At 54.8% G+C, this 27,631-nt stretch overlaps 13 protein-coding genes across 13 annotated transcripts; 7 read left to right on the top strand and 6 right to left on the bottom strand.

Moving 5' to 3' along the window:
* Positions 1-328: 328 nt before the first annotated feature.
* ISF_03210 (putative protein family, ATP binding protein) lies at positions 329-1,507 on the top strand (the record flags this gene model as incomplete). Its single annotated transcript, XM_018846816.1, has 3 exons — positions 329-392; positions 448-773; positions 830-1,507. The coding sequence occupies 3 exons, from the start codon at positions 329-331 to the stop codon at positions 1,505-1,507; spliced, it is 1,068 nt and encodes a 355-aa protein (XP_018705705.1).
* Positions 1,508-2,368: 861 nt separating this feature from the next.
* ISF_03211 (gephyrin) lies at positions 2,369-4,509 on the top strand (the record flags this gene model as incomplete). The annotated part of the gene is made up of 3 exons (XM_018846817.1): positions 2,369-2,635; positions 2,692-2,770; positions 2,822-4,509. 3 exons carry the CDS (start codon positions 2,369-2,371, stop codon positions 4,507-4,509), a joined length of 2,034 nt encoding a protein of 677 aa, XP_018705706.1.
* Positions 4,510-4,805: 296 nt separating this feature from the next.
* ISF_03212 (vacuolar ATP synthase 20 kDa proteolipid subunit) lies at positions 4,806-5,626 on the bottom strand (the record flags this gene model as incomplete). Its single annotated transcript, XM_018846818.1, has 4 exons — positions 4,806-4,917; positions 4,978-5,286; positions 5,356-5,482; positions 5,569-5,626. The coding sequence occupies 4 exons, from the start codon at positions 5,624-5,626 to the stop codon at positions 4,806-4,808; spliced, it is 606 nt and encodes a 201-aa protein (XP_018705707.1).
* A 359-nt stretch (positions 5,627-5,985) lies between these two features.
* On the top strand, positions 5,986-6,480 carry ISF_03213 (transcription initiation factor iia small chain; the record flags this gene model as incomplete). The annotated part of the gene is made up of 2 exons (XM_018846819.1): positions 5,986-6,273; positions 6,328-6,480. The coding sequence occupies 2 exons, from the start codon at positions 5,986-5,988 to the stop codon at positions 6,478-6,480; spliced, it is 441 nt and encodes a 146-aa protein (XP_018705708.1).
* A 512-nt stretch (positions 6,481-6,992) lies between these two features.
* Positions 6,993-7,867, top strand: ISF_03214 (hypothetical protein; the record flags this gene model as incomplete). Its single annotated transcript, XM_018846820.1, has 4 exons — positions 6,993-7,189; positions 7,285-7,381; positions 7,437-7,472; positions 7,529-7,867. The coding sequence occupies 4 exons, from the start codon at positions 6,993-6,995 to the stop codon at positions 7,865-7,867; spliced, it is 669 nt and encodes a 222-aa protein (XP_018705709.1).
* A 130-nt stretch (positions 7,868-7,997) lies between these two features.
* ISF_03215 (voltage-gated chloride channel) lies at positions 7,998-10,535 on the bottom strand (the record flags this gene model as incomplete). Its single annotated transcript, XM_018846821.1, has 3 exons — positions 7,998-9,965; positions 10,018-10,085; positions 10,145-10,535. 3 exons carry the CDS (start codon positions 10,533-10,535, stop codon positions 7,998-8,000), a joined length of 2,427 nt encoding a protein of 808 aa, XP_018705710.1.
* A 522-nt stretch (positions 10,536-11,057) lies between these two features.
* ISF_03216 (Histone-fold protein) lies at positions 11,058-11,797 on the top strand (the record flags this gene model as incomplete). The annotated part of the gene is made up of 4 exons (XM_018846822.1): positions 11,058-11,121; positions 11,177-11,262; positions 11,318-11,408; positions 11,475-11,797. The coding sequence occupies 4 exons, from the start codon at positions 11,058-11,060 to the stop codon at positions 11,795-11,797; spliced, it is 564 nt and encodes a 187-aa protein (XP_018705711.1).
* Positions 11,798-12,008: 211 nt separating this feature from the next.
* Positions 12,009-13,036, bottom strand: ISF_03217 (U2 small nuclear ribonucleoprotein A'; the record flags this gene model as incomplete). The annotated part of the gene is made up of 5 exons (XM_018846823.1): positions 12,009-12,224; positions 12,293-12,427; positions 12,496-12,756; positions 12,831-12,871; positions 12,958-13,036. The coding sequence occupies 5 exons, from the start codon at positions 13,034-13,036 to the stop codon at positions 12,009-12,011; spliced, it is 732 nt and encodes a 243-aa protein (XP_018705712.1).
* An 845-nt stretch (positions 13,037-13,881) lies between these two features.
* ISF_03218 (hypothetical protein) lies at positions 13,882-15,256 on the bottom strand (the record flags this gene model as incomplete). The annotated part of the gene is made up of 4 exons (XM_018846824.1): positions 13,882-14,391; positions 14,437-14,888; positions 14,958-14,994; positions 15,056-15,256. The coding sequence occupies 4 exons, from the start codon at positions 15,254-15,256 to the stop codon at positions 13,882-13,884; spliced, it is 1,200 nt and encodes a 399-aa protein (XP_018705713.1).
* Positions 15,257-17,692: 2,436 nt separating this feature from the next.
* On the top strand, positions 17,693-19,540 carry ISF_03219 (Glucose-methanol-choline oxidoreductase; the record flags this gene model as incomplete). Its single annotated transcript, XM_018846825.1, has 3 exons — positions 17,693-18,011; positions 18,090-19,269; positions 19,339-19,540. 3 exons carry the CDS (start codon positions 17,693-17,695, stop codon positions 19,538-19,540), a joined length of 1,701 nt encoding a protein of 566 aa, XP_018705714.1.
* A 1,066-nt stretch (positions 19,541-20,606) lies between these two features.
* ISF_03220 (Glycoside hydrolase, family 3) lies at positions 20,607-23,029 on the top strand (the record flags this gene model as incomplete). Its single annotated transcript, XM_018846826.1, has 3 exons — positions 20,607-20,703; positions 20,779-21,248; positions 21,305-23,029. The coding sequence occupies 3 exons, from the start codon at positions 20,607-20,609 to the stop codon at positions 23,027-23,029; spliced, it is 2,292 nt and encodes a 763-aa protein (XP_018705715.1).
* A 149-nt stretch (positions 23,030-23,178) lies between these two features.
* On the bottom strand, positions 23,179-24,722 carry ISF_03221 (ATP-dependent Zn protease; the record flags this gene model as incomplete). The annotated part of the gene is made up of 3 exons (XM_018846827.1): positions 23,179-23,601; positions 23,651-23,860; positions 23,925-24,722. 3 exons carry the CDS (start codon positions 24,720-24,722, stop codon positions 23,179-23,181), a joined length of 1,431 nt encoding a protein of 476 aa, XP_018705716.1.
* Positions 24,723-25,206: 484 nt separating this feature from the next.
* On the bottom strand, positions 25,207-26,480 carry ISF_03222 (alpha/beta hydrolase fold-1; the record flags this gene model as incomplete). Its single annotated transcript, XM_018846828.1, has 3 exons — positions 25,207-25,889; positions 25,940-26,142; positions 26,203-26,480. The coding sequence occupies 3 exons, from the start codon at positions 26,478-26,480 to the stop codon at positions 25,207-25,209; spliced, it is 1,164 nt and encodes a 387-aa protein (XP_018705717.1).
* Between the last annotated feature and the right edge of the window lie 1,151 nt (positions 26,481-27,631).

Here is a 27,631-nt window from a genome sequence, read left to right on the forward strand (position 1 = left end):
TCCGCGTGCCAGTCGGCGGGAAAGCTGCGTGGCGGAAATAGAGGAGAATTTCGCGTGGGTAAGGGAAAAAGAAGGAGAGCTTTTCAGCAGCTGGGGGGAATTTAGCTAGCGAAGAATAGTTAAGGGAGCTCAGCCCGAGGTTTCGCCGCTTCAGGTGCCTGCCCCACCTAAAAGTTGGATGGCTTTGGAGGGGCACGCGCTGTAATCCTACAGTAGGTAGCTCGACGAGGCTCTGTTCTTCAGTCGCAGGTCCAAACTCAAGCTATACATAATCCTGTCGGAAACCGTCGGGACAGCTCAACAGCGATATAACGGTCAAAACTTGCAAATGCCTTTTGCTCAGCTTGTACTAGGCAGCCCAGGGTCGGGCAAGAGCACCTACTGCGATGGCAGTACGTCCCAGACCACACCACCAAGAGCTACATCGAGTGCTGACTTTGGCGACAGTGCACCAGTTCTTGGGCGCAATCGGCCGCGCTTGCTCCGTCGTGAATCTCGATCCAGCGAACGACCATACCAACTATCCCTGCGCCCTCGACATTAGAAGCCTCGTGAAGCTTGAAGATATCATGCGAGAGGACAGGCTCGGCCCTAACGGCGGGATCCTGTATGCCCTGGAAGAGCTGGAACACAACTACGAGTGGCTTGAGGAGGGACTGAAGGAATTCGACCAGGACTACGTTTTATTTGACTGCCCTGGCCAAGTCGAGCTATACACACATCACAACTCTTTGCGTAACATATTCTTCAAGCTGCAAAAGCGCGGGTTCCGGGTAAGTTGCATCACTTGTGCCTGCCGATTTGGCCCGTCTGTTCTAACAGCGTCAAGTTTGTTGCTGTTCACCTGTCCGATTCAATTTGTCTCAGCCAACCCTCCCTGTATGTCTCCAATGTCCTGCTGTCCCTCCGGGCCATGATTCAAATGGACATGCCACACGTAAACGTCCTCTCCAAAATCGACAAAGTCGCCTCATATGATGAGCTTCCGTTCAACCTCGAATACTACACCGACGTCGACGACCTAACATATCTAACGCCTTATCTTGAGGCCGAATCTCCCGTACTGCGAAGCGAAAAATTCGGGAAACTGAACGAGGCTATTGCGAACATGATCGAAAACTATGGGTTGGTGCGCTATGAGGTGCTTGCGGTCGAGAATAAGAAGAGCATGACACATCTTCTTCGCGTAATAGACAGAGCTGGTGGGTATGTTTTTGGTAGCGCCGAAGGCGCCAATGACACCGTGTGGGCAGTAGCTATGCGGAACGAGGCATCCATGATGGATGTTCAGGATATCCAAGAGCGATGGATAGACCAGAAAGACGAATATGACCGGATGGAGCAAGAGGCAGAAGATGAGGCCCGGCGCGAGCAGGAGCAGCAAGCCATGGACCTGGATATACAGCCGTCGCAACCATCGGCGCCAAGTAACCCTGAGATGGACCCGGACTTTGGGGACATGTCCGTCCCAGCTGATAGTGGCATCAAAGTAGTCAGGAAACAATGATACCCCGTCAGCCGCTATCGCTGACCATTTCTTCATCTTCATCCTCCGATCTGTCCCTTGTGTGGCTGTCGACTGACTCGACAGGTAGAAATGCACTGAGGGAACTGCCATCTTTGGCTGCCAAGATGAGAGCGCGTGCCTGGCGAATTGCTTCCTCCTCAGCCTTTCGTATCGTGCCGCTCACTCGCACGACGCGAAATGTGCAGGGACGGCCGTCCTTAACCGGGACATGATCCATGAGAGTGAGCGTAGCCCAAAGCATGCGGTAGTGCTCCCTGTGACATCTGAGGATGATGGTTGATGTTGCCAGGGATAAATATTTGACTTGTGGATTATTAGCCATGCTTGACAGCCGTGGGTTTATAAAAATACACATACCTGATAAGTTTGAACTCAGCGCTCCTAGTCCATGGTCTCCGAAAAGCTGAGTGACCTCATGGCGAATGGCTTTCACAAGGAGCTGCGCCGTCAGATTTTCCACTGTCGGCTGATGCTGCACCACAAAGGAGGGCACGACAGATTTATCGTTGCGGCTAGGCTCTGGTGGGTAAACAATGTTGACGAGAAGATATCTCTCCTTTATTCGGACCATGGTAGTGGGCTGCGGGTAAGTAACGGTGATATGAACGTAGTTTCCAAGGTGTAAAAACACAGCGCCGAATTATTTTGGAGTTGATGGCTGGGCGATATAGGGTGGGTCGCTTTCGGCCGCGATGCCCCGCCACCGTAGTCCGAACTCTGAACTACCATCAACCAGTTGATGCCTTAATTCGACGAAGACTTTCTTTGCAGCTAGAGTTGAAAATCTGAAAGGGACTTCCATCAAATCTGAAACTTCTATTGAAAAGCCAAATTACCGGCATGGATGCACCACTAACTGCGGCAATCCTCATCGTGTCGACGACAGCAGCGCTGGACCCGTCTACGGACGCCTCCGCTGCGGTTCTCCACGAGGTGTTTAACGTCGACGGCGCAGGGAAATGGACTGTCACGGACGAGAAAATTGTCACTGACAGCATAATCGACATTCAAAAGCAAATAATGCAATGGACAGATGGTCCCGATGCGCCAAACTTCATCATCACAACAGGAGGCACTGGGTTTGCCGTCACTGACGCCACTCCAGAGGTATGAGCAAGAATGATTTTTGTGCGGAACTTTATGTGCTGATGAAAAAGGAACAGGCGGTTTCTGCTTTGCTTCACAAACAAGCGCCAGGTCTGGTTCATGCCATGCTATCCACATCATTGGACGTCACCCCTTGTAGGTCTACCTACCGTCGAACTTACTGGGCTCATTGCTGACTCCACGTAGTTGCCATGATGTCTCGCCCTACCGCGGGCGTAAGAAACAAAACTGTTATTGCTACGCTGCCGGGCTCCCCAAAGGGAGCAAAGGAGAATTTGCAGGCCATCATCAAGACTTTGCCACATGCTTGTTTGCAAGCTGCTGGTGCCAATTCAAGACAACTACACTCCGGCGGTACCAAGAAATTGGAGAGAGAAGCTGGGATCGTTGTCAAGGAGCATTCCCATACACATGATCACTCTCATTTTCATGAACACCATCATCATGGCCACGACCACAGCCACAGCCACAGCCACAGCCATGGACATGGCCACGGTAACCTGGTCCGCCACTCGAAGCCCGGCGCTACTCCTCTTTCCAACGACCCATCGCTTGGACCAACACGCCGGCATCGAGAATCACCATATCCCATGGTATCTGTCGATGATGCACTTGCCATGATCAATGAGTTCACACCACAGCCAGAAATCGTTCGCGCAAAGATTGATCAAAATATTATCGGATCAGTGCTGGCCGAAGAAGTCAAGGCACGCGAGAATGTCCCCGCTTTTAGAGCCAGCATCGTTGATGGATATGCCATTGTCGCGCCCAAGGACGGCAACTTGAAGGGCGCATTCCCCGTCGTTGGCGTATCGCATGCGGCGCCGGGAGAAATCGGTGCTCTTCAGGAAGGTCAGATTGCCAGAATAACAACCGGAGCACCGCTGCCTCCTGGAGCGACATCTGTCATCATGGTCGAAGATACTGTTCTGAAGAGCATGACTGACGACGGAAAGGAAGAGAAGGAAGTGGAGATCCAAGCCGAAGGTGTAAAGGAAGGCGAGAACGTTCGTGAGGTGGGAAGCGACGTTAAGCAAGGCGCTACCATTTTGAGTAAAGGGGAGCAAATCTCTGGCGTCGGCGGTGAGATTGGTCTTTTGGCTTCCGTGGGAGTGGCGGAGGCTTCTGTCTACAAAAGACCAGTCATTGGTATTCTATCCACTGGCGATGAGATTATCGAGTACGACCGTCCTGGGGCGCTGAAACTGGGCGAAGTGCGCGACACAAACCGTATCACGCTGATCTCTGCTGCAAAGGAGTGGGGATACGATATTGTCGATCTGGGGATTGCAAAGGACAAGTCGAACTCGCTTGAAGAGACGTTGCGTTCTGGTCTGCGACAGGCCGATGTCTTGATTACCACGGGTGGTGTTTCCATGGGTGAGCTTGATCTCTTGAAACCGACAATAGAGCGCTCTCTCGGAGGGACGATTCATTTTGGTCGCGTTGCGATGAAACCAGGAAAGCCAACCACGTTTGCCACCGTACCGGTCAAGGACAATACTGGTCAGCGAGTGTCCAAGGTCATCTTCTCGCTCCCCGGAAATCCCGCCTCGGCGCTGGTGACCTTTCACCTCTTTGTCCTTCCGTCGCTCCACAAGCAGTCGGGCATTTACCCAGTCGGTCTCTCTAGAGTGCCTGTGATTTTGGGTCACGAGTTTCCCATGGATCCCCGACCTGAGTACCACCGCGCTGTGCTGACTGTCGGAGCAGATGGTCGGTTAACAGCAAACAGCACTGGTGGACAGAGAAGCTCAAGAGTCGGCAGCATGCGGTCTGCAAACGCATTGATATGTATGCCAAGCGGCAAAGGAAAAATGGAGAAGGGTTCCCAAGTTCATGCCCTGTTGATGAATGCAGTTAGGAGTTCATAGAAGACTACTCAGCTGCCAGGTACGAGAGCAAGGGGCATAACAATCACAGCAGACAGAAAAGTAACCAGAACCGAAGCGATAATGTTCTTTCAATTTATTGATCCTTGTGCTGATGTACACGTCGGCTAACCCAGGGATATAGTAATACATCCAGGAAGTGTATGCTTGCTTCCTTGGCCGATCTTCCTAACGCCAGACCACGCGTGTTAGTCTAATGCATATATGTCATTATTGAACCTTGGCTGTACGATTTCTGATTCAACAGAGCTGAATCAGGTGTACGCCTCCCCGCCACCTCAAACGCTCTTGCCAAGTTGGGGGGCCTTTTGCGCGACAAGAAGGCCGATAATGAGACCGAAGAGACCGAGGACGGAGCTGAAAATTTCGACGACTAGAATCTTGACAAACCTGCACCATCAGTTAGCAAATGATTTCCACTATTGCTGTGTTTCTTTGGTTGAAACGTACAAAGTGGCGTCGGCAGCGTCGGCGAGAGCTGCACCACTGCCGTTAATTCCAACGGCAACACCACAGACGAGGTTGCAAAGGCCGACAGTGAGACCTGCCCAGAAAAGAGCAAATCCAGTATAATAGGTATCGGCGGAGTACAGGTCGCGGCCGGATACGTCGTCGATCTTGGAGGAAAAGACAATGGCCATAATGACGCCATAAATGGCGACGACTTCGCAGAAAATAATTGAGATCAGGTTCTTGGTTCGAATTCGAGGGGCCTTAACGGCCGCGCCGAGAATAGAAGAGCCGGTGATGAAAATACCCCTACAAACATCATCCCGTTAGTAATTTTAGCCGTAAAGAGAAGCTGAATGCCAGAGGAGCGCAACGCACCAGGCCGCGCCGGCCACCGACAAGCCGATGCATAGGGCAATACCCAGATCAGCCCACGTGAAGGGCGAGACAGTTTCGAGGAAGGCTCCGACGTTGAAGGATTCGCCGCTGCCGGTGAAAAGCATATCTAAGTGACGACGTCAGCTGCGTTGAGCACAAACCAGGATCTGGGCTGCCTGGAACCCAGCCTTTCCCATCAATGCGGAGTCATACATAATCCGACGACGGTCAGAAACGACCATATGGCGCCTAGTCCATAGTAGAGACTCATTGCGCCGGCGTGGTTGGTGTTGGAGCGTGACGACGAATGCGTTGTATCGTTGCAAAGGGCATTTGAACTGGCAAGCTTGGTCGGAGCTCCCAGCCTAGTCAATCTGGCGCGACGGCCGCCTGTACGTATTGCCGCTCAGGTAAGGCACCCACTAAAACATTGGCGTGCATCACATGACGCAGCAGGCTGCAATTGCGCCTTAGTCAGCAAGATTGAACTTGACCAGCTTCCATGGTGCGTCGCAGTGACTTAACTCCTGCACCCCGTCATTCTTCGCTGCATAACTTCAAAATCGGCGCAAGGATACCATCACAGGCGGACGAAATCGGTCAAAATGGCGAGCGGCTCACAGTCGTTTTATGAACTCTACCGGCGGAGCAGGTACTGAGTCTACGTTGCCCGCTTGCGCCAGGCGGAACTCTGGGGAACTCTGGCTGACCATCCCTGACAGCATCGGCCTTGCGTTGACGGATACGCTCGACGATCTCATAAGCGAGTCTCGCATCCATCCGCAGCTGGCCATGAAGATCTTGGGAAACTTCGATCAGGCCATTACAGAGGCGTTGCAGAAGAACGTCCGCAGCCGTCTGCAGTTCAAGGTGAATAGCACAGGAGATTCCACCCCCCCGGCTCGCTGGTGGCGAAGAGTAAGGAACGCAAGTTTGCTAACGAGTCGCCTCTGCCTCTGCCCCGCTCTACAGGGAAGTCTTGATACGTATCGACTTTGCGATGAGGTGTGGACTTTTCTTATCAAGAACGTGACATTCAAAATGGACAACGGCAGCCAGACGGTGGTGGCCGACAAGGTCAAGATTGTCAGCTGCAACGCCAAGCGACCGGGCGAGGGAGCGTAGGAACCTGAAAATGGAGGCGCCCTCGTTGGTCATCGTGGGCTTCGACCTTTGTGTGCATTTTATGCGGGCGTTATTTTATTTCTCGGAACTTTTCATCGACAACGGATCCTCGGAGACTGGCGCAACAGTTACGGTCGGTTATTGGCGTATTGCCATGCGGGTAGACGGGAGCCATGAGACGGCGCAATCATGATACTAGTAAACATGATATCCTTTTTTTTTTTTTTTTTCGAAACCAGCCAAATTGAGAAACGATATGAAATCAACTTGTAAATGATGGTGCATCTATCTGCAGCGTAGCAGCAATTTGTAGCCACCACCGTTCAGGTGACATGTCCAACTTCTCTCCGTTGAAGCCGCTAGCCCGCCAACCAATCCACCCAAACCCCCCCATGACGTTGCCTCAGACCCCCCTATTATCCAGCGCTGGGCCTTGGCAGCAACGAGCAGACCACACGTCTTGCGCCTAACTTATTAATCTTTTTTGAAATAAACTTTGGGGAAATCTCACAATGGTCCGACAACGCCGTAAACCAGCCTCCGACACAGTCGCGACTGTCAAGAAGCCACACACAGCCGAGATGACCGTCGACCCAGCCGCCAGAGCCGAGTCCGCGGCGGCTACGCGATGGAGCACACGGACGCAATGGATCTTCTTTGCCATTGCCAGCGGCGTCTGCGCCGCCTTCAACGGTGCCTTTGCCAAGTTGTAAGTTCGCGATGGTTCGGGTGTGGTGTGCCCTTCCGGCCTGTTGGAGTTTCGTGTTTGGTTTCACCTCGTTGGTCGCCACTGACACAGCACAGAACAACAACGGAGTTGACCACGAAGCTGTCCAACGCCATTGCGAATCTCGTTGGCCTGTCGAAACATGAGAGCATTATTGAATATGTTGTTCGAGCCGTAAGTCCCCCGTACTAAGACGACAGGATCATGCTAACCACGCTCTCCCACGCAGACATTTTTCACTCTGAATCTTGTATTCAATGGTGTAGTAAGTCACCCGAGTCGTTCTTATAGTTGTTGTGCCTTCACTAACTCGTCTGTCAGATGTGGTCGTTGTTCACGACGGCCCTGGCCAAGGGTACATCCGCCACGCAAGTGTCCATCATGAACACCTCGACGAATTTCATCGTCACCGCGTTGCTGGGCATCGCCGTCTTCTCTGAGAGACTCCCCCCTCTGTGGTGGGCTGGCGCCGCCCTCCTCGTGGTCGGCAACGTGATTGCCGGGCGCAAGAACGATAGCGACGAGTCTGCATCCGCGGACGCTGCTGTGGAGCGGGAACCGCTTCTCCCCCGTGATGGGCTTGATTACGCTGAGGAGGCAGCGGAGCCTGCGGACAAGGGCGACGAGGGTCCGGATGATCCGGGCATGCCAGTACAATAGATAGTCTTAACCATTTATCCTAAACATTATTGTGTTTCGCCATTAGACTCATCACATCATACTTCTGGATTTGAGAAATTGTAAAAAAAAATTTTACTATCTTGATATAGACGATGTTTGTATTTAAATTTTACAATTGACGCCTTTCTAGTTCTACCCCCTCCTCGCCAACATCCTCATCGCCATCTAATATACCACCACCTCGGTTCCTTGATCTCTCCTCGTCAAACTGCCCACTCAGGCGAATCCTGCCGCCGGAAACGGTCCAAATGCGATCTGATACCCAATTACTTGCGCGACGAATAGCCCCCCACAACTGCTCCTGTCCCTCAATAATATGCTGGTCATCCTTCGGGTTCTCCTCCGCCTCGACCTTGAACTGATACCTGAGGCAGTCCTTGACGGTAACTAAACCAGTCAGCTTGCCGTGGTACTCGATCAGGATCACACGGGGACCGATCTTGCGGAACAGCTCCATGACCGTTTCGAGCGGCAGCCGCGGGTGAACCGTAACTGGGGTAGCATCGACGTAGCGGCCAAGGTCGAGAGACGCTGACGACATCGACTCCACGTTGACGGTGACAGTGGCAGAAATCGACGTCGGCGACGTGGCTGGAGGCGGTGGCGTGAACAAACATCGCGCGGACGGACTCATAGGCCGCTCGCGTCGGATGCGATTGACCGCATACCGCAGCTCCGTACACCCAATGTAACCGACAAGAGTCTTGCTGTTGCTGTCCGTGACAATCGGGAATCCCTGATACTTGTCGTCGACCAGGAGCTGTTCGACCTCGCCCAGCGTCAGGCCGCTTACAGGGAGCGAAACTACGGGAGAACGCATGACCCGCGAAACTGGCACGCCGAAATTATGGTCCTCTTTGTGATCCAAGAACGGAAACCCGTTGAACCAAATCATGCGATCAGCGATGCCGCCTTTGCCGAACAGCTCGCTCACGGCTTTCGTGACGCCAACGACGATCATGGTCGGCAGGATATAGGTCAGGGCGCCCGTTAGCTCAAACATGATGACGACAACGGTGATGGTGATGTGCATGATGCCACTCAAAGCAGCAGCGGCGCCGAGGAACGCATATGTGCCAGGCGTGATGCAAGGCTCGTCCGGCTTGCAGGCCGAGAAGAATACGCTGGTCGGGTTTGCTTCGTGAATCGCCTGGACGATGATGCCGACGGTTCGTCCAAAGGACGCGCCGATAGCCATAGAAGGCACAAAGATGCCGGCAGGCACTTTGCAGCCGTATGAGATGATGACGAGGAAGACTCGCAAGACAGTGGCAATGATGAGCGACATGATATTCCAGAGGCGCTTGTCGGCGTCACACAATCCTTGGTAATCCTCGCCGCCTTCGCACTCGAGGAAGAGAATTTCCATACTCTCCGTCATGTCAATGCGCAGGAACACGTTGGGGTACGCAATGAGAGCAGTTCCAGCAGCGAGCAAAGTAGCTTCGAGAATTGCATAGTTGCCGAGATACTTTTTGCGAAAAGCTTGCGCGCGCAAATTCCACTTGATAACAAACGCGCCATAGAGACCGCCGAAAATGCCGATGATGATGTAGAAGAATATTTCGAAGAAATGCCAGTCGCGGTCGTATTGGACCTGGAACATGACAAGCTGTCCAGTCCGAAAGGGATTCATCGCAGAGAGAACAGCCGTGGCAACCAGGGCGCAAAAGTAGCTACGCCACATGGTCTTGAGGGGAAAGTAGCTCGACATTTCCTCGAGCGAGAACAGCACGCCACCAATGGGACTGCCAAAGGCGACAGCCACTCCGGCGGCGGCACAGGCGCTGAGAATTTCTCGCGTCTTGGAGGCGTTGTTGCGGTATTTGTGGAAGAGTCGCGAGATGACGTTGCCAGTGCAGACTGCGTAGTGTACGCTGGGACCTTCTTTTCCGACGGACAGCCCTGACGCGATGGCGAGGGGTAGACATATGGATTTGATGACGAGTGTCCGGAAGCCCAGGAAGCCTTTCATGACAAAGCCTGCGATGATGCATTTGATTTCGGAGATGCCTGAGCCCGCGGCATACGGCGCGAACGATCGGACGAGGGCGGCGGAAACGAAGGCAAATACGGTCTATGATTGTCAGTAACGCATGAGTTGTAGAAGAAATGCTACGGAAACCTACTCCGAAAGCCATGTATAGGAAATAATTGAGAGGTGCGAAGCCAGTCCATCTGTGCCATTGGGGACAGCCTGTGAATGGTCAGCACCACGAGATCTTCGCAAACCCTGTCTGCTTAAAGATGCCATACCATTGTCCTCGCCCCAGCAGCAAAAGTTTTCGTTGAGATAGAACGCGGTAGTGCAGTAGCCGAGCTTGATATCGGCCAGCCACTCGGTGACGATGTTCAAGAAGGCCGCGTTGAGGCCGATCGCCGCGCCGATGATGGTGACGACAATCCATCCCTGCGCAGCATCATACGACTGCGACAGGCGATGGCGCCAGCTCGCCAGCCCTCGGGTGTGCCGGCCGGCCGCGCGCCGCTGCTTAGCCTCGCGCCTCGCCTGCTCGCGGGCGGCGTCCTGCACCCAGTCGATGGTGGTGAAGTCCTCGTAGCGCTTGATCTCGGCAATCTCCTCCGCGATCTGCGCCTGCGCGGGAGCGGCGGCGCCGCGGCCCTCCCCGGATTCGGCGTGCGACATGGCAAAGGAGAGGCGGGAGCTGACGGACGGGCGCCGCGGCTGGCGGAATGAGGTCCTCGGCGAAGAAGGGTCGGGTTCGGGCAAGGTTTTTGAATCGGGCGGATCGAGTGTTGTTAAATAATGGTATTCGGCGTAGAAGTTGCGAGGAAATTGTCGATATTGTGGCCAGCGTGGTACGAGCTGGGCTGAAGTCGACTTGCAGGTTTATTAACAAGGTTGCGCAAGACAGGGGCTTCAGCGGTCGGCCGAGCCATAATGCCACCACGAAAAGACCCACGCACCGCCACGCTATGGCAATCCACGCGTAAAGTACTTCTTTGGCTTTGACTTTTGTCGCGTTGTTTGCGTCAACACGGTCGCATCATCGCCCATTACCCAGTGCATTGCCAATCCTCTACTATCATCGTCTCAGCCAGAACATGGTACTTGTCGATATATCAGTACATTAATATTTGAGACACGTTACGGCACAAGTCGTTCTTATTATCCACCCTCAACGAAACCCTTCACAACATATCCATGATGCCTTACAATACGACAGCGATTCCGCCCAGAAAAGAGCCGACTGGGCAGACTCAGCTTCCTTGTAAGACAAATCAGAGGCCGATATACCATTTTTTCCAAGTGCTAAATTCTTTTAGTGTCCAGGGTGAAAAAGATCATCGGCCAAGATCCAGATGTAGCTATGTGCTCCAACAATGCTGCCTTTGTCATTACCTTGGCTGCAGTATGTCCATAACAACCGGGAAATTTCATCCGAATATACTCTAACAGTATAGTAGGAGATGTTCATTCAGCATCTCGCCAACGAGGCTCACACCCAAGCCAAGCTAGATAAGAAGCCACGCAAGAACATCCAATACAAGGATGTCGGTACGTTTGTCCATGTTCCTTCTGCTGTACTCAAAATCGGGCACTGATCACTCATGCTGTCATCAGCCAACGCAGTGGCGCACCAGGACAGTCTTGAATTCCTGGAGGACACTGTCCCCAAGACGATACCTTTCAAAAAGGCCATGGCCCTGGCCAAAATCACACAAGCCCGCCTTCGCGGTGAAAACGTCACCTCGGACGAGGGGCTCCAGTCCACGCAGGACGCGCCGCCCAACGGGAACGGCAACACCTTTGTGAATGGGGATCGAGCTGCCTTTAGCGTTGCTTTGCGGTCAGACGACAGGTACGAGCCGAATGACCAGCTGGAACTCGAGATGAGGCAGGCGGCCGAGCCCAGGAACCATGACGTCCGCATGGGTGGTCAGTAGGTAGCGGGCCATGTCGATTTGGGCAGCGTATGCACTGTATTCATGGAAAATGGACGGGTGGATGGAAGGGAATGTTCTTTTGTCATCTAACACCCTAAATAAATCCGAAAACACCATGGGTTATAGCTTGTTTGCCTGACCGAACCAAATGCAAATGGAACCCCTCAAATAAACAAAATCCACAAGTGATCAATCCAGGTTTGCGCCGCGTTTACTCCTCCATGGGATCTCCGAGAACGCCAGCCGGCACGCGCCCTTCGTTCAACTCCTTCTCCAGCGCGATGATTTCCTGCAAGCTGGTCGCCTTCTTGATCCGCTCCTGTAGCCTCTTCTTCTCGTCGTCGGTCAATTTTATCCTTGAGAGCTTCGAGCGTGGCTCCGCATCGCCATTGGCCGCCGCGTCAAACTTGGTCTTTCTACCCATGATCTTTGTGCATCGACAGAGGTTAGCATCGGCGGCGCTGCGAAAGTCAAAAGCTGCTGGGTAAGACGCACCTTGGCGGCGAGCGCGGTCGGCTCCTCCTCGGTGCCGAACAGCTCGCGCCCTCTTTCGCGCTCTGCTTCCTTGACCTTTTGGTAATCGAGGAAGCGCACGGATGGGCATTTCCAAACGATCCAGTAGCGGTAGTTCTAGAGGTTCTTCGTTAAAAACGTGCTCTGGGTTTGGGCCATCGTCACGCGACAAGGTGCATCCATACCTCTCTCTTGGTGACGGGGTTATCGGCCAGTACCAGGTGCGTCAGACGGGACATCTTCCCCAAGACATCCAGGTCTGCCAGCTCCGCGACATTGTTTGACGCGAGCACCAGGTTCTTCAGGTTCGGGATCGACTTGGCAATCGTCGGTTGGATGCTGGCAACCCGGTTGCGCGCCAGCAGCAGCGTCGTTATGCGCGGTGATAGGGGGAAGTTGCCAAGCACTTGTATGTCGTTATCGGTAAAGTCGATTGAGTCGTGAGGCTGCCCGGAGGGGTCGTGGTTAGTTGAAGTGAATCCTCGAGGCGGTAAACGTGGGGGCTGTCAGGACTACTCACCCCGGCGGCACCCAGGTTCTCGATGGCGGGAATGCGGTGTCCTGCGAAATGCCAAAAAAATAACGAATGAATATATCCTGCCCCCAAGGCCATCAAGTCATGTAGTATCTGTTCTTTTCAAACGCACCTCGAAGGTCAAGCTCACGCTCCTTGAGAGGGTTGAGATAGGAAAGGGAATCCCGAATGAGGTCTGCGGTGAGCCTCATCGCGGCTGTCTGTTACCGTCTATTATGCTATTTTGGAGCGTCCAGGAGTCTGCCGTCTGAATTGTATCGTCGTTTCGTTGCTGTAGGTGGAAGCGCTGTTGCGTTGGTTCGCGTTGTGGTATTGTATGGCCAAGATTTTTGAGGTGCCTCCAGATCGCCAGGCTGAAGCCTGCTGCTAGTGTCGAAAAACTTTGGCGGGGCACTTCTCTTGGGCAAATCACCAGTTCTGCACCGCAGCCAGCCAGCCTCACCTGTTCGCGGCGGCGGATCAACGACTTAAAGTATGAAGAGCAGAGAAAATGAGGATCGAAAATTCCAGTCAAGGTGAAATCATTGACTTGCAATTTCTCGAGATAGATAGACTTAGATTTGTCCAAGCAGCCAAGTCCCAAGATCACGTGACCCACTTCTATTGAGATTTATTGTTTTATTGCAGGCCAGACGAATATTCAGATTAAATGAAAAAATTGTCCAAGGGTGTCTTTCATATGCTTCCTCGGGCTGCTGTAACTGTGTGCGTGATGGTGAGCTACCCAAGGTGTGGTGGCTGGCGACTGTGCCATTGACAGTCGTGCGTTGGATGGAGTGAAGCGACAGCAAAGTTACCAGGCCGGCCCAAATACTACCGTTTCAAGTGCAGGCTGTACCTAACGGTTCTGTTTTGTTCCTCATATCCTGTTTGTTTCCTCCTTGTATTGTGGTCGTATATAGTATTAAAGACCGTTGACTCCAAGGCCAACCGCCGCTCTGTGTCTACATGCAGAACCTTGGTAAAGAGGATACGTAAAAAAGGGCTAATGTAACATCCGAGAAATATATAGAGGTATCATGTGATTCATGTAAGATTATCCACGGGAGACTTGTGTGGACTGCGTGACCTTTATCTGGCCAGACGGAAGCTCTTCTTCATCGATACCGGAGCCATTCCGCGCGTTGGACACTTCTGTCAGAGTCTTGCCCTTGTCAGCATGCATGACGTCCAGCTCCCACCGCAGATTCTCCTCACTCTCGGTCAACTGCCTAAACCCAGGGAGCGGTTTCGTATTCTTGCTGATGCTGAGCGACGAGGCACACGTGGAGCTTTTAGCATGCGCTGAGACTCTGCGACGTGACAGCCTCCCCTTTGACGCTCGAGCAGTCGATGCTGGAGGACCACGGCCAAAGGAATAAGACCAAGACTCGACGGTGCGGTCGAAAGCAGGGCGGAGAAGAGGCGCAGTGGCGACGATGATGGCGACGCCGGCTTGGACAATGCCAAGGATGGAGATGGACACAAAGTTGTAAGTCAGGTCGGAAAAGTCGAGGGTGATGACGCTGTATAGTCGGACGGTAGTAAATGCAATCGTGCTGACAGACTGTTAAAATGCAAAACGCATCGAGAGCGATAAGGGAAGGGGGACTTGCATCAAACCAGCACCGAACATGCAGCCAACAGCGATTTTGTAACTTGTCCGCATTTGGATACCCCAGAGCATCTTAGCAGGGAGTGCGATGATTAACAGATCGGTGATGATGTCGACAATGCTAACCGCGGAGAACACGACGGCCTTGTTGCCGCATGTGCCTCGACCATCAGGGTCCCAGTTCAGTGTGATCGGGCGACAGAGAAACAGGCCTGTTAAGATGGTCTGCACCATCCAGCAAAAGTTGACAGCCATGAGGCAGTAGGGGATCCAAGCACGGGAGTTTTCAAAGAAGATGCGCTTGATCATCCAGGTGATGCTCATCTTGGTGCATCCCAGCGTCAGGGCGTACAGGACCTGAGCGGCGAAGGTGGTTTGGGAAAATCGGGCGCGGTCATCGGCCCCCGTCAGCCGGGGAAGATGGTTGCCGGCGCCGCCGAGCGTCACCGCTGCAGGAGGGACATGTTAGCAGCTGGTCACTTGTACAAGAAATGCGACGGAGCGCTGTAGGTGCGTACTGCAGATGTAATTGATCCCAAGGCCCCAGAAGAAGAACTAGCCGGGAGAAAGTCAGCCGAGGAAGGGGCGAGCGATGTCGAAGTACCAGTTGACTTACAACTGCAAGATAGCATAAGACATCTTCGATGTACCACGCTGAGACGCCTCTTATCCTCCGAGTCCAAATTCGCAGAAACGTCCACAGCGTGGCGATGACTGGCACTATGATGGCCGTGGCGATGAGGCCGGCGCCGGCGTGGGTGATGGGCGGGTGCCGGCGTGTTATCACGGCACTGAAAGGGGGGGTCATGGCGGCCATGGTCAATAGTTGTTCTCTCTCTTTTATCCTCCCCCGGTTTTTTTTTTTTTTTTGGCCTTTATTCGTCTTCTGCCCAGCAGTCTGTGATGGCTGTCTTGGTCGTCGGGCGCGCGCTAACTCTGCGCCGCTGCTGAGCCATCACAACTACTTAGTAGAAGGGGAAACTTTGAGCAGCAGCGCTCGACATCCGACGTCTTGGGCAAAGAAAGGGTGCGGGAAGGGTTGGCGACGAGGACGTATATGTGTGAAAACGGCAAAGAAGAAATGGATGAATTCGTAGTTCGTTATGAGAAGATGGAAACGTAGATGCAGGGGCACGGCAACGGTGGGCGCACGTCCAAGTCCATGTCTCACGACGCCACAGTTTGCTTCTAGCCTTCCACTGGAGGAGACTCGAGGCAACTAACTAGCTAATAACTATGGGGTCCAACTGCATCTTGTTTCTTACCTCGGCGCTTCTGATCTTCTGTGCACTGTACCTCCAGGCAGTTATTATTAGCGGCGCCGGTCCGATCTACTGAGCCGTCTGAGGGCCGGCTCGTTCATCAGCTAGTTTATACACCACCCTCATTCACTGTGCCGAGTACTTTTTACTTGTGAATATTCCTACATGAGAATCTTGTTGAGTGGCGCCCGCCGGATCCCAGTTGAGCATGGATGGGCTGTGGCAAACCCATGCTCATCTGGAACAATTCATAACCTTGCTCATTCTCTCAACTAGTTATCTGCCGTGGCCTGTGACTCTCTTTCTTTCCTTTCCTCTCCCTCCCTGTGTCGAGACTTTTCTTTATTATTATTTCAAGAAACTGACACCTGCCTCAACGAGTGTCAATGGGTTGCCTCCTCCACCCACCCACAATCTATTTTACCCCAAAGTTTGCGCTTGGGACGCCAATAGAGAGGCGCGGGTTCAATAATTCACAACGTGAGCTGACCTGATGGCACTCCTCTATCGTCTAATCGGCGCATGATGATGAACGCCCGAGTCAGTGTATGGCCAGATGTGAACCTATCACCACCGGCCGTACACTACATAAGCTTTTTCGAAGGAGGCAAATGTCTCCCTGCCACCACCGCCCGCCATACTTCGGTAACTGCCAAGATTCCATGAACAAACTACCCTACTAGCTGCGTCCGGGAAGCAGGGGTTGGTTCCTGGAGCCAACCATAGACTGCTGCTCACTTGGCGATTTTGCCCCGGACACTCCAATGCGTCGAAACGCGACCATGGCCTGTTCTGTATCCATAGATTGGGGATCCCCTCTCCCTTCACCGCACCAACGTTTAATTAGCCTTTTTCCGTGCATACGATGCTGGGCGTTTCGGTGAGAGATGCTTCAGCTGGAGCTGCTCTGAACCCTGCCAACCACCCCTGTTGCCCTGTACTCCCGCGTCCACTACGGATAGTATCTGGCAAACTGGCTGTAACCTTGACGGTAGCTGGGTTTGGAGGCCAACTTAGCCGGTGGTCCACTGACTGACAGTTGCAGCTGCTGCGACCTGCGTTGCCAATCTTGACTGTTGAGAGGAAGGCCAAAGCAACCAACCAACCAACCAACATACGAAGAGGTGAGGAGTTCCCAGATGCACTTGAATAATAAGTACTGTCTGGTTCTCGGGACAATTGTGGTTGCTCGGGGCTGTTAGTACTCACAGCCGGGATGCTAATAAAGTCGGGGTTATAGGTCCCTGCAATGCGGGACGTCTCCTAATATATGATCTTGCACTGTTACTTCCGTTATTTGGGGAGGCAGTTCCCTCGATGCCATCATCATCAACTAGATCTTGCTCTACAACTCGTCAGCGATGTTGACAGGATTCAGCAATAAGTAAGTAATGTCCGAAAAGCCAAGACTCCCGCCGACGAACTCTGTCACAAATCATATAGAAGCCCCGCAAGACGTTTCATTCTAGAAGCTAGAACTCAGCGTCCCAACTCGGTTAAACCCTTTTTTTACCAGTAGATTCGTGACGTGCGAAAATGGGTCGCTCCATGGCGTGCATGCATGTTTAAGACATGCTTCACGGCAATTCACGTCAATTTCGCTTGGCGCTGCTCTTTTTCCTTTTTCCTTTTTTAAAAGTTGTAATTACAACCCCATACCGGACTTGTTGCTCGGGGAGAGGGTGATAGGCTCCGATTACCGCTCAAAGCTGCTCAGGGATGGCGCTGCACAGTAGGGGAAGACAGAGAGAGAGGATCACCAGTCAATTAATTACGGCCTATTCCGCTCCTCATGGCCAGCTATTAAATCCTACTTGCGCAATACGTGCATTAGCAGCATTCACTAAGCACCTTTAGTCGTTAGAATTCCCCGTAGATTCCCATTGGCAAGCTGCACAGCAGCCTGATTCTTCGTCTCCAGTATCTATGCAGGCGGCTCACTGCCGACTGGCGACACTTCCCCGCGCTGCACACCCCGTCTTCCCTCATAAATGCTCGGCATGTGGCGAGACAAAAACGACATCGGTTCACCGGGTTTGCTGTGGGACTACATCTTCGTCGGGGGAGGCCTCTCGGCCTCCGTCACCTCCAACCGCCTACTCCGTCATGACCCGGCGCTCAGGATCCTGGTCGTCGAGGCTGGCGCGGATGCAAGCAATGATCAGAGCATAGTCTACCCCAACTCGACCAACCTAATAGGCGGCGAGTACGACTGGAAATACAAGACCGTCCCGCAAGTTCACCTCGACGGGCGGCAAATCGACCTACCTTGCGGAAAGGGACTCGGTGGCGGCACGGTCATCAATTCAGGTATGGTGGTTTCTTTTCCCTAGCCAGCCATGGCCTCGTCGCACACTGTTGTCGTGATTTGGTAACCAATCAGAGCAGGAGGATGGAGTCGTGGCGCGAGGCGAGACTATGACCTCTGGGCAGAGACGGTGGGCGAACATCGCTGGAGTTACGACGGCCTGCTCCCGTACTTTCGCGAGACCGAGAGAGTCGCGAACGCCTCCGTCAACCCCGAGCAGCACGGTACGCAAGGGCCCGTTTCCGTCCAAGGCGTGGTCTCGACGAATCGCGAGTACCCTCTGCGCGAAAAGGTGCTCGATTCCTGGAAGGCCATCGGGATCGACATGCTGCCATGCTTGGACGGCAACGCGGGCGAGCCCAACGGCGTCGGTGACTTGTTCGAGAACAGGCACGAGGGTCGTCGCCAGATCGCTTCCGTCGTGTACCCTCTCGACGGCATCTCGGTGTTGACCGACACGTTGGTGGCCAAGGTCCTCCTGGAGCCCGACGCCGACGCTGACAGACCGCAGCGTGCGGTTGGCATCCAGCTTGGCAACGGAACGGAGGTTAGAGGTAGGGAGGTCATCCTGTCTGCCGGTGCGGTGCGCACTCCTCAGATTCTCATGCTGTCTGGCATCGGGCCGCCGTCAGAGCTGGCCAAGCACGGCATCATTGCCAAGGTCGATGCGCCGGATGTTGGGCGGCACCTGGCTGACCACGGCCTGTTTCGCGTCATGTGGAAGCTGAAGGATCCCTCGGCCGGACACGCACTCGGCTCGGACAACCCTCTGTTCAGCGAGACGCGGCATGGCTGGGGCACTCCCTCTGATTTCCTGGTGTCAGCTGGTGTCAGCGACAAGGACGGCCTCGCACGTGCCATTGAAGAGGACGAGGGCTGCAAACCTGACCCCGAAACGCATCCTCTGCTGAGTCAGGATCGCACATTCAACGAATACATTCTCCTGTATGCCGGATTGCCCGACGGATCGACGATCAGCACGGCCAGGATCAATCTTCTGCCGACATCACGGGGCACCGTCAAGCTCGCATCTGCAGATGTGAAGGACGCGCCGCTGATCGACCCCAACTACCACGCGACAGCAGTGGACAGATTTGTTGCGCGGGATGGAATGCGACGATTACTTGCGTTGACCGAGGGACAGACGCCGCTCGGTCGTGATGTCCTTGCCGGCGATGCGGGTGCTCCGGGCTTCGACAAGGTCTTCACGACCGACTCTACAGATGAGTACATTGAGAAGCGCTTCGCCGCAGGTCTAGGGTAGGCGGGATCAGTCGTAGGGGAACTTGCTAGGACGGAATGCTAACAAGAAGCTATGTACATACATAGATCAACGTACCACCCCATGGGTACAGCGGCGATGGGCAAGGTTGTCGACGCAGAGTTGCGTGTGAAGGGAGTGGCAGGGCTGCGTGTCGTGGACACCTCTGTCTTTCCCGTGGCCATCACGGCTCATTTGCAGGTCGCGACATATGCCATGGCCAACTTGGCGGCGGACATTATTTACGAGGAGCGTAAATGCCGGAATTAGGACTAGAATGCTTGCAACTCATGACATGCTCTTGAGTTGCATTCGATTATCCCGGAGGGGGAGGGAGGTAAGGGTCCATCATGTGTGGCAACAGCTTCTCTCCTTGGACCTCGCCACCCCACGGTGATGATGTCGCTGAGATTGATTACGAAATTAATGAGACAAACGATAACTGATGTATATCCATGAGGGAATTATTATTCCGTCTTGATAGCCTGTCTTGTCATACTGAATGGAGGCATTCCGGTCCTCGCTCATCCCGCCTCGTGTTACCGCGATGATCTCACCGCAGTTTCATTGTTTCTGTACCAATAGGATTTGCCGCAAGATGCCTGTCAACTACAGTGTGGCTTGAGGTCGACAGCTGCAACTGCTCCGGCTTCTAAACCCGTCGGTCATATTGATTGATCAACAACCTTCTTGTGGGAATTGTTATTGACTAGTTAGTTATCCGTAGTTATGTACATATATACAGCTGGTACAAAGGTAGGTACATACTGTACATACTGTAGGTACATAGGTGGGGGTCAAATCAAAATGGGCTTTCCGGGGACCAGCGGGAGGCGATCCGATTAGCAGCAACTGACAACTAACTCTCCTTTCTTTCTTATGAAGAAGCGCCGAAGCTTCCTCCTCTACGCCCTGGTTCCCAAGGTTCTTGGCGACGGAATACAAGCTGCATCTCCCGTTATACTGGACTGGAATTACCCACACACCGGCTACACCGCATGACCTGCTGTTTCTGGGGTCCCGAGTCCAAAGCCCCCCCTCGGCACCCACAACGAGGCTCTCAACGTCATTGTACTTTGACGGAGGACTCCGTACCCAATACCAAGGCAGTAACTATTTAGGTAGGTAGGCGGCTCATCGGTCCGAATTTGCGGCATTGTTCCCCGGCCCGACAACGCGCCGGACGCTGCCAACGGCTCCCCGTCCATCCTTCCTCATTCACCATTCCTTGGTTCGGCAATTTTGGTTTCTTATTTAACAAGGCTCTGGGCCGTTCCGCTGCCTACGACTGGGAAGGCTCCTATACCCGATAACTACTCAATAGCTTTCCTGCATCATGAGACCTTCTGCGACTACCTTGTTCAGCCTGGCGGGCCTTTTGCTGCCCGCGCCTGTGGCCGGCAGAGCTACCTCACCAGATGTGTATCCAACCCGTGAGTTTTTTATTCCATGACATTTCAGCGTATTTACCAGGCCTCTTCTAACTGCCCTTTCTTGCAAACAAATAGCTCAGGGTCAAGGCAAAGGGCAGTGGGCTGTCGCCTACGAGAATGCCCGCGCGTTGGTTGCTCAGATGACGCTCGAGGAAAAGGTCAACATCACCCGCGGCTTCAAGGCGGACAATACCTGCGCCGGGACCACCGGCTCCGTGCCGCGCCTCAACTGGCCCGGCATGTGCCTTCACGATGCCGGAAACGGCGTCCGGGCCGCCGAGCTGGTCAACGCGTACCCCTCGGCGCTGCACGCCGGCGCAAGCTGGGACAGGAACTTGACGCATCAGCGTGGTTTTTACATGGGAGGCGAGTTCAAGGGAAAGGGCATCAACATTGCCCTCGGTCCGAATGCCGGCCCCTTGGGACGCACGCCCCTGGGTGGTAGAAACTGGGAAGGCTTCTCCGTGGACCCCTATCTGTCTGGTCAGCTCAACGCGGAAACCATCACCGGCATTCAAAAGGCTGGCGTCATTGCCAACATCAAGGTACGGTGCGCACCTCTGCTACTTGAGCTGAAGTAATGACTGACAGAAAAGGAAAGCACTTCATTGCAAACGAGCAGGAAACTCTTCGCCGTCCGTACTTTGGAGTGGAAGCCGCCTCCTCCAACGTCGACGACAAGACGCTTCACGAGTACTACCTGTGGCCCTTCATGGACGGCGTGCGCGCCGGCGTCGGGTCCGTCATGTGCTCGTACAACCGCATCAACAACACGTACGGCTGCGAGAACAGCAAACTCATGAACGGCTTGCTCAAGGGCGAGCTCGCCTTTGACGGCTTCGTCATGCTCGACTGGAACGCGCAGCATAACCTAGGCAGCGCCAACGCCGGCCTCGACATGCTCATGCCCCTCGGCGGCAGCTGGGGCCGGAACCTGACCGACGCCGTGCGCAACGGCACCGTCCCCGAGCCACGCGTCACCGACATGGCCACCCGCATCGTCGCCTCCTGGTACCTCGTCGGCCAGGACCGCGACTTCCCCGCGCCCGGCGTCGGCATGAAGAACCTGACCGAGCCGCACGAGCTCGTCGACGCCCGCAGCCCAGCGTCCGCGCCCACCATCCTGGAAGGCGCCGAAGCCGGCCACGTGCTCGTCAAGAACACCAACAATGCGCTTCCCTTCAAGGGCAAGATGAAGATGCTGTCGGTCTTTGGCTACGACGCGGCCCTGCCGGCGACGAAGAACACGGACGTCCTGTTCCAGCTCGGCTACTACTCGTCGCCGGAGATGGCGCAGGCGGTGCTCGGCACCGAGGCGTACTTTGACCAGGCTGCGCGCCTCGGCACCATCATCAGCGGCGGCCGCGCCGCCGCCACCGCGCCGCCGTACATCCTCGACCCGCTGCACGCCCTGCAGGAGCGCGCCGCGCGCGACGGCACCTGGGTCAACTGGGACACCGCCTCCGGCGCGCCGCAGGTCAACCCGGCCTCGGACGCCTGCCTGGTGTTCGTCAACGCCATGGCCACCGAGGGCTGGGACCGCGACGGCCTGCGCGACGACTTCAGCGACGGCCTCGTGCTGCACGTCGCGGCGCGGTGCGCCAATACCATCGTGGTGGTGCACGCGGCGGGCGTGAGGCTGGTGGATAGCTGGATCGACCACCCCAACGTCACGGCGGCGGTGCTGGCGCACCTGCCGGGGCAGGACAGCGGGCGCGCGCTGGTGCGCCTGCTCCACGGCGAGGCGGGCTTCTCCGGCCGTCTGCCGTACACGCTGGCGCGCAACGAGTCCGACTACCCCGTGTACCAGCCGTGCGGGCGGCGCGCGAACGGGACGGACCCGCAGTGCGACTTTGACGAGGGCCAGTACCTGGACTACCGCGCGTTCGACGCCCGCAACGTCACGCCGCGCTTCGAGTTTGGCTTCGGCCTGACCTACACGACGTTTGCCTACTCGGCGCTGTCCGTCTCGGCGCACAGCGTGCACAGGGGCGTGATCGGCGAAGCGGGCCTGGACGAGCTGTTCGAGGTGGTCGCCCAGGTGGCGGTCAGCGTGGAGAACACGGGCGCCGTGGCGGGACACGAGGTCGCGCAGCTGTACCTGGGCATCCCGGGAGCGCCGCCGAGGCAGCTGCGCGGCTTCGAGAAGATGCGCCTCGAGCCGGGGGAGGCGGGCAGGGTGACGTTTGAGCTGACGAGGAGGGACTTTAGCCAGTGGGATGTGGTGCAGCAGAGATGGGCGCTGCAGCCGGGAGACTACAAGATATACGTCGGTGCGAGTAGCAGGGACATCCGCCTCACTGGGAACATCGTGGTCAGCGCATGAAGAGACTGAGGGCGGATGGGCGGGCATAATAGGGTGCCGAGTTGTACACATGAGCATTTTGACGAAGCTAGGAAATAACGAAGAAAAACTTGCTACCTATAAAATATTGGTCGCAACGTCCGGTGGCGTTCCTGGAGGGCCCTTATCAGCTACTCCTCCGGATCCTCCTTGATTCCTTCGCGGAGGATCCGGATCTGCTTCTTGATTTCCACCCAGAGCTTCAGGTGCTCCAGGTCGACGTCGTCGCGGCTGGCCGGGTCCACCACGCCGACCCATTCGTCGGCCAGGTCGACCGTGGCCACGCCGTACTCGTCGTCCACGGAGTCGTCGTCGTCGTCGTCGTCGCGGCCCTCGCTGCGCGCGATGGCGAGCAGGGCGGCGACGAAGGCCTCCTGCATGTAGGCGAAGCTGAAGGCGTCGGTGATCCCGGCGATGGCCTCGCACAGCTTGTCCGGGAACTCGATGGACTTGTTGCCCGCGAGCTTGGACTGCCAGAAGTGGCAGTAGGCGATGCGCTCCTTGAGGTTGGGGTTGGGGAAGAGGTACTTGCGGTCGAAGCGCGAGGGACGTTTCTGGTTATCCGTTAGCTGTGGCGAGGTTGGGACGCGAGGTAATACGTACAGCTATACCGGGATCCAGGCGATCGAGGTGGTTGGTGCTGCCAATCATGAAGATGCCGTCGTTGGACTGAAGGCCGTCTACTTCGTTGAGGAAGTAGCTCCGCACGCTGTCGGAGACGAGTGAGTCGAGATCTTCAAAGACTAGGTAGCAGGGCGCAAACTGCCTAGCGCGAGCGAATATTTTCTTGATGGAATCTTCAGGACCAAAGAACTGTGTGGCTGTTAGTTCACCGGTCAAGTATAAGCCGAGAGAGCGTGGGGGCCTGTGGACGTACCGAAGCCAGAGTTCGCACGTAGAGCGTAGGGACCTCGGGCGTCAGCTTGTACAGCGTGTGCATCATGGCCTTGATCGAGATGGTCTTGCCGTTGCCGGGAGGCCCGTAGTAGATGATGCCTCGCTTCCAGGGCACCTTGAGGTTCCGGTAGGTGGCGCGCGACCGGAAGAAGGACAGGTGGTCCTCGATGAGCGCCGTCTTCATCTCCTCGTCGAGGATGACGGCGTCCCACGAGGCCTTCATGACGCTCGCGTAGAGCCCGGCGTCCTTGCGCCAGAAGCCGCCGTCAAAGACCCAGATCTCGTTGTGCAGCACGCTGGCCCAGGCGCCCGCCGCCCGCACGAGCGCGTCGGTGCGCGCCTCGTCGGTCGACAGGATGTAGTACGTGTCCTGGACGTCGTACGTGCCGTCCTGTGCGCGCGCCAGGTACACGATAAACTCGTGGCCCCCGTGCTGGTAGAGGAACTTGGCAAAGGTGGGCGCGCGGATGACGACGCCGCCGTCGCCGCGCCTCGGCGGCGGCACGAACAGCTTCTGGCCGAGCGAAGCGGGGACGCCGTCGTCGCCGGTGTCGTCCTCGACCTCGGTGAAGCTGGCCTGTCCGCTGGATGCGAAGGCTAGGATGTCGGCGGTGTACGCTGGCACGATGCTCAGATGGAGGGTGGGATACTGCTTCTTGAGGGCTGTGGCGAGTATAGCGTTGGTGTTGGTGCGTTTGCCACCCGAGTGCTTAAAGTAATGCCATGCGGCTTCGCTGTCCGTAGAGTGGCCAGATCTGCGGCTGCTATGTTTGCTCATGATGAAATCGTTGATGATTTTCTTTTTTTTGATGCCTCTGGAAAACTACAAAAAGGGCTGTGGTGGAAAGCAGATGCCAGGAGGTGGTTGTTGCGAAGCTGACGTCGTTGGTTGATGACCCCTCTTCATTTGCAGATCCGCCGAGCCGACAGCCTTGTGCACAATGGATTCACTAAACGCCTGTCACCCAACTAGCAAGCTTATGAGAACTGAGATCAATGTCAACCAATAAAAGCAGTTTGAATTTAGAGATCAAGTCTCGAGCGGTGTACCTCTCTCCCGACATTCGTCGCTCAGTCTTGACCGCTAGAATGCAGCACGGCTATAAGTACATAGTCAGTTCTTATTATAAGTTAGTGCTCCAACAGTCAGAGATGGCCTCGTGCAACCATCGCTCAAACGCCGACTTTCATGATGCAACGCAATCAATTTACAGGAATCCGTCTCATCGGAAAAGGTTCCATTATTATGAACAGTTGACTCATTACGGAACCTCATTACCACGAATGTTGGCGACAATCTCCTTCCAGACATCAAACCCGACAACAAGCTCATCATGACCAGTCCCAGCAACAGTCTTGGACCTAAACTCGAAGGCATCGCCAAAATCCCCCGCCTTACCATTCCAGCACTTTTCCACGTACCCTCGGCCTCCCTCGCCTATGATGTGGTCCGAGGCGGCGAAGAAGGCCATCACCTTCAGCTTCGCCGGCGAGGCTGCATCTGCGTCGCCGCCGCGCCTCGAACGTTCCTGTCGGGCTACCTCCTCCACAAAAACCGAATAGTCGTCTGCTTTCCCCCAGCTACCAGGCGCCGATTTTCGCGCGCAGTGGCGAGCCTCGTCGCTCGAACCGGTCGTGTTTTCCGAAAAGATGTGCTCCACGGTCTGAAGCTGTAGGGCGCCCTGTATTTTGGTGGACAGGCCGCATTCTCGCTCGAGCTTCATCGAATTGTCCTTTGCCCAGCTTTGAACGGTCTGCTCCTCTGCTTCTGATCGCTGTCCCATGCCGAAAGCGTTGAAGACGGCCTCACTGCTGGAAACCGTCGTCAACATGCCGCGAGCTGCGAAGCGGCTCAGTCCGTTAAAAAGCGAGTATGCGGGGGACGGGATATACTGTGCCGCCTGCATCATTGTCATTCTAGAGTGTTGCGGGTCGACCCAGGGTGCTATTCACAGTATCAGCAGTTGGACTTCCTCGTTTCATCGGTCTGCATACCCATCAACACAGCCATTGGACGCTCGGGGCTCAGGAGATCTCTACACCTGTAGAGCAGGTTGAGTGCGTAGACTGTTCCGGCACAGTGCGACACGATCGTTATGTGCGGGATGCCGAGATGGGCGAGTAGCAGCGGCACAAACTCGACCCAGGTGTCGACGCGCTTCTCGACAGGAACCGCCGTGGAGCTGCCGAACCCCGGCCTAGGCGCGCGGTTAGCTGAAAGTGAAGCCATGTAGCCAATGTATCAGGTCATGCCGTACCTATCGACGGTGAGCACGCGGATCCCCAGATGCGTAGCCAACGCGTGCAAGGACACTCCCACATATCGCGAGGCAAACAGGCCTGGGTGGAAGAGGACAACCGGGACCTGTGCCGCATCCGTCTGCTCCTCCGGAGTCGCGCCGACATCACTGTAGCTGAACGTCAGTTCACCATGGCTGGACGTGGCCGGTATGGTGAACTTTTTATGGAAGCTGGTCTGCGAGATATACGCTGCAGCTTCGGCGCGTGCCGACGGTGGTGGATCCTGCGAAGCCATGCTTGCTCCAAGGTTCGTGAGGTATTTTTGAAGTATTTAGCTTTTACCCGTATGTAGACTGGCTTTACCAAGCGATGCGTATTCTAATGCCGGTGATGAATTGCTGGGCGTTGAGAAGGATGATGACAACGAAGCGCCCGCTTTCCGTCGCTAACCTTCCAAGTCTAGTAAGTAATAACTAGAGACGAGGCTACGCCAAGGCAAGCCACATAAGATTGTTAAAGCAGCTGCAAAAGATCAAATCACAATTCTATAAATTCAAAATTGCTATCCAGGATAAAAATGTAAGTGATCGTGACCTATTGTTGATTCGTAAACCTACGCCCCAGCCGTGGCTGCGTAGACCAGTAACCCCAGGTCCCGTGTGCGATGCTTCCTTACCCTACACATGGTCGAGGAGAAGCCAATACCAGAAGCTAGTCAACCACATATGAAAGCTGATGAGAGGGGTGCTCATGTAATGTAGACGGCGCAGTCTTGGTGTCTATACATAAACCAGCTAGGTATTTTCAACACGTTGACGTACGTTTCGTACTCTCTTGCTACGGACATCTCACGAACAATGGCTTGCGCATACGCAGTTTTGGTGGTGGCCATAATTCCACATATAGCACCAGCCTTCTTCCAAGCAAATCATCAAACTAATCGATAAAACTAGACGGGGATAATAGCGCACGTATATACCTGAGCCACTCTATTCCGGTTGGTGAGGCTGCTGCGCTTACAGGTAAGCTCTCCTCCCCGCCTGGATCCGAGAGTTGTGCTGATGCAACGCTGCTTGTGCCTATGCAACTTGAATTCCCACACCCGCTGAGCATTCCACAAGAGAGATGCTCAAATTCCCTTTGAATGTTTAATTTTTTTCTGAACCTCTATTTTGGCCTTTTTTGGTCGCTTTCTTGCGACACAGCCCGAGTGTTACGCGTCGATTCATGCAGGACGGGATTCGGAATTCAGCCCTGCGCACAAATCCTGCCCGCCACAGTTTACAGCTATCAATCAATGTCCTGAACAATCGCTTGTCGCATGTCCGCCTCTCAGCGGGCACACAGTACTTTACGTAGTAATAAGGGGCGTGAATAAGACAAGTGCTGACAGAGGCCCAGTGGCTGATGGTCCAGGGCCGGCCTGAGGGGTTCTTACGGCGTCAT

The sequence above is a fragment of the Cordyceps fumosorosea genome, assembly GCF_001636725.1.
Source record: "Cordyceps fumosorosea ARSEF 2679 chromosome Unknown scaffold_6, whole genome shotgun sequence".
NCBI classification, from domain to species: Eukaryota; Fungi; Ascomycota; class Sordariomycetes; order Hypocreales; family Cordycipitaceae; genus Cordyceps; species Cordyceps fumosorosea.